The sequence below is a fragment of the Balaenoptera physalus genome (assembly GCF_965194825.1).
Source record: "Balaenoptera physalus genome assembly, chromosome: 16".
In the NCBI taxonomy this organism is placed as follows: domain Eukaryota; kingdom Metazoa; phylum Chordata; class Mammalia; order Artiodactyla; family Balaenopteridae; genus Balaenoptera; species Balaenoptera physalus.
Window position 1 is genome coordinate 87,949,579 of NC_138898.1, and position 6,000 is coordinate 87,955,578.

At 44.9% G+C, this 6,000-nt stretch overlaps 1 protein-coding gene across 5 annotated transcripts in view; it reads right to left on the bottom strand.

Moving 5' to 3' along the window:
- The window catches only part of EIF2AK1 (eukaryotic translation initiation factor 2 alpha kinase 1), a 30,420-nt gene extending 27,946 nt beyond the window's left edge, over positions 1-2,474 (bottom strand). For 2 of the 5 annotated variants that reach the window (XR_014254784.1, XM_082429972.1), the window contains exon 1: positions 2,269-2,474. Coding sequence is in view for 4 of the 5 variants with exons in the window: in XM_082429972.1 (XP_082286098.1) it covers positions 2,269-2,386 (118 nt within the window). In the remaining variant the exon portion in view is untranslated. Of the gene's footprint in view, positions 1-2,195 lie in introns of all 5 variants that reach the window. The other 3 variants (XM_082429970.1, XM_082429973.1, XM_082429971.1) reach the window with 2 other exon arrangements.
- Positions 2,475-6,000: the final 3,526 nt, after the last annotated feature.

Here is a 6,000-nt window from a genome sequence, read left to right on the forward strand (position 1 = left end):
CATGTGGAAAAAATCAGTTTGTCCATTAAAAAGTAGTTACCTTACAACTGTCTTGTGCTAAGGGCCTACTTAAATCGCCCTCACAGTCTGTTTTTGTTTCTCTTTAAGATCAAGAATTGTAGGTAGTAATAAGGATGAAAATCAAAGAATTTAAGGAATAAATTAAGACCTTTTCAACTTGGCTTGCACCTTTAAATCCCTGCAACATGTTAATATTTGTTTCATGCTTCAACTCAACATGTATTCTCTGTAATCATTCTATTCGAACTACCACATAGTAAAAACCTCCTTGAATCGATGTATTCATTTTTTTTTATCTTTTTTTTTTAATAATTTTTTTTTATTCAAATCTGCAAAGTACAAGCATATTTCTTTATTTATTTATGGCTGTGTTGGGTCTTCGTTTCTGTGAGAGGGCTTTCTCTATTTGCGGCAAGTGGGGGCCACTCTTCATCGCGGTGCGTGGGCCTCTCATTATCATGGCCTCTCTTGTTGCGGAGCACAGGCTCCAGATGCGCAGGATCAGTAGTTGTGGCTCACGGGCCCAGTTGCTCCGCGGCATGTGGGATCTTCCCAGACCAGGGCTCGAACCCGTGTCCCCTGCATAGGCAGGAAGATTCTCAACCACTGCGCCACCAGGAAAGCCCAATGTATTCATTTTTTATGGCACAATTTTATTTAAAAAATGGCCATACAGGGACTTCCCTGGTGGTCCAGTGGTATAGAATCCACCTTACAATGCAAGGGACGTGGGTTCGATCCTTGGACAGGGAACTAAGATCCCACGTGCCGCAGGGTAACTAAGCCCGTGCGCCTCAACTAGAGCCCACTGAACCCTGGAGCCGGCATGCTACAACTAGAAGAGAAAAAACCCACACGCCACAACTAGAGAGAAGCCCGCGTGTCGCAACGAAAAGATCCCGCATGCCGCAACTAAGACCCGACGCACCCAAAAAATAAATTAATTAAAAGTCCATACACACTACTATATATAAAATAGGTAAACAACAAGGACCTACTGTATAGCACAGGGAACTATACTCAGTATCTTGTAATAACCTATAATAGAAAAGAAACTGAAAAAGAATATATATGCATAACTGAACCACTTTGCTATACACCTGAAACTAACACAACATTGTAAATTAACTATAATTCAATTTTTTTTAAGTGTTCATCTACTAAGAAAAAAAAAAAAGACCACATTCTGAGAACTTGGGATATTTGTTGATACTGGGTTACAGAATATCGATACCTATACTACCATCATCAATATATTTACTGCGGAGACCAAACTTTTTAAATACATGCTTTCCCCACTCCCCTATTTTTAGTTGTCCAATATCTAAACTGAGCAGACGTTACATACCAGACTCTCTCCATTTTGGCCCCTATTTAATCTTAGTTCTGCTCATAATTATATGCTGTAATGCTCACTCTCAATTCTTATGTTGATGTCTGCAAGGGCTTAGCCAACTACAAATGTTACAGGGTAGACTGTCCACATGAAACCTCCCTCCCTTCTGACACCAACTGCAAGTTTGGAAAAGTTCTCCAAATCACGCTCATGTTCAATTTAAAAAAACATTTTTTTTTTTTGCCAAAACAACTGGTTGCAGCTAAAGAGCCGATGGCACTTTCATTAAAACATTAGATACTCTGAACTGGTTAGACTCAATGCTGTAAGTACCTCTCGCTTTATGAATAACTTGACTGACTTTGCCGACTTAACCCTATCTCCTAGAAACCAAAAGCCTCAAGAAAACTCGGGCGTTTTTTTTTTTAACCGAAGAGGATGATGTCCATACTGCCTCACTATGAGAAGTCTTTAGCTACGCGATTAGTGAAGCAAAAGACGAGAGAAGCTACAAATTAAAACTCTTAACCCAAACTGTTCAGCGCATAGGGTCTGCAGAGTTCCATTCCAGTAGTTTACAAAGCTCAAGCTCATCGCCCGACAACACCCCGGGGCTCAGGAGCTGGAAAACAGCCCAGCACGTCCGCAGCCCCGAGTCTGCAGAGGAAACCAAGGAACAGAAATGTAAACGATCGACCGGGCTGCAGACACCTGTTTCAACACGAGTTCACCTAACCCAGACGGCCCGCCCGCCGCCCCCATACGGCACCGCTGGGTCCCGGTTCAAGCCCGGATCCAGACGAACTTGTCCAGGTCCTGGGCCGAACCTCGCAGCTACCTGCCAGCCCCGGGAATGAAGGTGGACGGGGGCGGGGAGGGCCGCCGCCGCCGCCGCATTCCGGGTCCCTCACCATCATACTTGGGGTCCGAGCCCTCGGCCGGGAAGTCGATGGCAGGCGGCGCAGGCACAGCCCCTGCCGCGTCGCCCTCCGCCTCGCGCTCCCGGGCCCCCAAGATACCCCCCAGCATCGCCGGCCGCGCGCGGGCTGCAAGGCAACCCTCCCGCCACCCAAGCGCCGCCTCCCTATACACTCCCAGCAGCCGCCACCGGATCCGGAAGTAGCCTCTCGGAAGGAGGAAGATCTGCCCGCCCTCCGGGCGCTTGAGGGGGCGGGCCCTGGCGCAGGCCCCGCCCCCTCCCCTTCCCCTTCGAGGAGGGGGGTTGGTCCCGCGCCGGCGCACCCCAGGTGCTGGCGCGTGGTGGGCTGTTCTGCGAGCGGCGTTGCGGAAGGAATTGGGTAGCCCCCACGTGGGGTCGACCCCGGCCTTTGCTCCCCGCGGTTCAGCCCCACTATCCTCGAGACCTGAACACCCGACGAGTCAGCGCTCTCACTTCTCACGCCAAGACTCGGGTGCTAGTGTAAGAATCGGATGTCTGCAGGGACGCTGATCCAAATGTTTACTTTTTGCGGATACAGCGGTGACTGTTCATTTGTCATTTATTTATTTTAAAAAATCAAAAGCATCTGCAAGACTCGTCTCAAGGAGAACTGAACATATTTTGGTGAACCGTTAGGCCACAGCAAAACGGGAAATGCCAACTAGATTCCAGAGTGAATCAGCCTAATAAAAATTCCGCTGGTTTTCTCAGGGTATATGCCCAGTAGTGGGATTGCTGGGAGTCATGTACCAAAATGTTCATTGCAGCTCTATTTACAATAGCCAGGACATGGAAGCAATCTAAATGTCCATCGACAGATGAATGGATAAAGAAGATGTGGCACATATATACAATGGAATATTACTCAGCCATAAAAAGAAATGAAATGGAGGTATTTGTAATGAGGTGGATGGAGTTAGAGTCTGTCATACAGAGTGAAGTAAGTCAGAAAGAGAAAAACAAATACAGTATGCTAACACATATATACGGAATCTAAGGGGAAAAAAAAAAAAAAAAAAAAAGGCCATGAAGAACCTAGTGGCAAGACGGGAATAAAGACACAGACCTACTAGAGAATGGACTTGAGGATATGGGGAGGGGGTGGGGTGAGATGTGACAGGGTAAGAGAGTGTCATGGACATATATACACTACCAAATGTAAAATAGATAACTAGTGGGAAGCAGCCGCATAGCACAGGGAGATCAGCTCGGTGCTTTGTGACCACCTAGAGGGATGGGATGGGGAGGGTGGGAGGGAGGGAGATGCAAGAGGGAAGAGAAATGGGAACATATTGTATATGTATAACTGATTCACTTTGTTATAAAGCAGAAGCTAACACACCATTGTAAGGCAATTATACTTCAATAAAGATGTTTAAAAAAAAAAAAAAAAATTCCGCTGGTTTTGAGACGACTTTCACAAACCTGAGACAGGCTTTTCCAAGTGATCCCATGGCCACAATGGACCAACGGTGGTTTGAAGCCATTGGCTGCAAAAATCCTCTTTGCCCTCTGGCGATGTCTCTGAAGACTTGGTCGCTGACACAATGTTGTTGGAAGTTGATTCTTAGATCGCAGATCAGATAACATAGCTGGAATAAAAAGCGTTTGGGGGAGTTCCCTGGCGGTCCAGTGGTTAGGACTTGGCGCTTTCACTGCCCTGGCCTAAATTCCATCCCTGGTTGGGAAACTAAAATCCCGCAAGCAACGTGGCTCGGCCAAAAATAAAAAGAAAAGCCTTTCAGATTTGGGGCCTCAACCCCAGTGCGATGTGCAAAAATGGTATTGTTTAAGAATTTTATTTGAACTTCCCTGGTGGCACAGTGGTTGACAGTCTGCCTGCCAATGCAGGTGACACGGGTTCGAGCCCTGGTCTGGGAGGATCCCACATGCTGTGGAGCATCTAAGCCTGTGTGCCACAACTACTGAGCCTGCGCTCTAGAGCCCGCAAGCCACAACTACTGAGCCCATGTGCCACAACTACTGAAGCCCGTGCACCTAGAGCCCGTGCTCCACAACAAGAAAGGCCACTGCAATGAAAAGCCCGTGCACCACAGCGAGGAGTGGCCCCCGCTTGCGACAACTAGAGAAGGCCCACGCGCAGCAACAAAGACCCAACGCACTGAAAAATAAATAAATAAATAAATATTTTTTTAAAAAGAATTTTATTTGATGGGACTTCCCTGGTGGCGCAGTGGGTAAGAATCCGCCTGCCAATGCAGGGGACACGGGTTCGAGCCCTGGCCTGGGAAGATCCCACATGCCACAGAACAACTAAGCCCGTGCGCCACAACTACTGAAGCCGGCGTGTCTAGAGGCTGTGCTCCGCAACAGGAGAAGCCACCACAATGAGAAGCCCGCGCACCGCAACGAAGAGTAGCCCCCGCTCACGGCAACTAGAGAAAAGTCCTCGCTCAGCAACGAAGACCCAACACAGCCAAAAATTAATTAATTAATTAATTTTTAAGAAAAGAATGAGCAAAAAGATTTAGCTTAAAAAGTTATTAATTGCAACACTAATTATAATACCCAAAACAGGCAATATAACTGGTTAAATAAATTACAAACATCAATACAATGGCACACTTCGCAACCATTAAAAATATTGGTATGCATTATCTGGTTCTCACCACTTTTCCACCACCACCAGAATGGAGAAAAAAAAAAACAAACTCATTCTGGTCAGAATAGAATGAAAGAAATCTTTCTAGAAGATGACCTGCAATTTATAGCTAAAAGCTTTTAAATAAGCACACCCTTCCACCTATATATATAGGTGTATATCTGAAGGAAATAGAGTGGTGAAAAAAGATAAATACAAGAATGTCCATCAAAGTGTAATTTATAATAAGAAAGCACTGAAATAATCCAATTCCAGATAGAAGAGCAGTTAGGGTACATCCCTGCAATGAAACCACATGCAGGCAAAAATTGGAAGAAAAAAAAAAAAAAGCACGTTCCTCTCTTGGCTTCCATAATATCACACAATTTTAGTTTTTCTCTATTTTACTGGCCCTTCATCTCAATATCCCCTTCTGGATCCTCCTTCTCCAAATGTGTAATTCTGTAGGGCTCTTGTCATGTCACTCCAAATTCTGTCAGGAGATAACCACATGTACCGCTATCACTTTACATACCATCTATAACCTGACAACTCCCAAATGTATCTCTGCAACACAGACTTGTTCTCTTGGATGGCTTAAAAGCATCTCAAATTTGTCTGAAAGTGAACTCTTGATATTCCTCCTAAAACTTGTTTTCTACTACCCTTCTCCATCCATTTAAATTAGTACACAATCCACCCACTTGTCCAAGCCTGAAACCTGAGAGTCAACTTTTATTCCATAGCCAGAACATATCTAGGCTGCCTACAAATTAATAAAAAAATAAATAAATAGAAACATGATACATATAAAGATGCAGTATTAAACATTCAGGTAACCGAAAAGGAACCCCTAATGGCCAATAAACATAGGAAAAGATGCACACATTTCACTAGTTACAGGTAAGTGTAAGTTAAACAATGAAATATCATTTCAAACTATCATTTGCAAAAATTGAAGTTTTTGATACCGAGGGTTGGTGAGGATATGGAGAAAAGGAACTATCTCATACATTGCTAAAGAGCTATTTAGGGATATTGAGTGAAGCTGAAATGGTGTATACCCAAGATCCAGTAATTAATTCCCCTCTTGGGGACTTC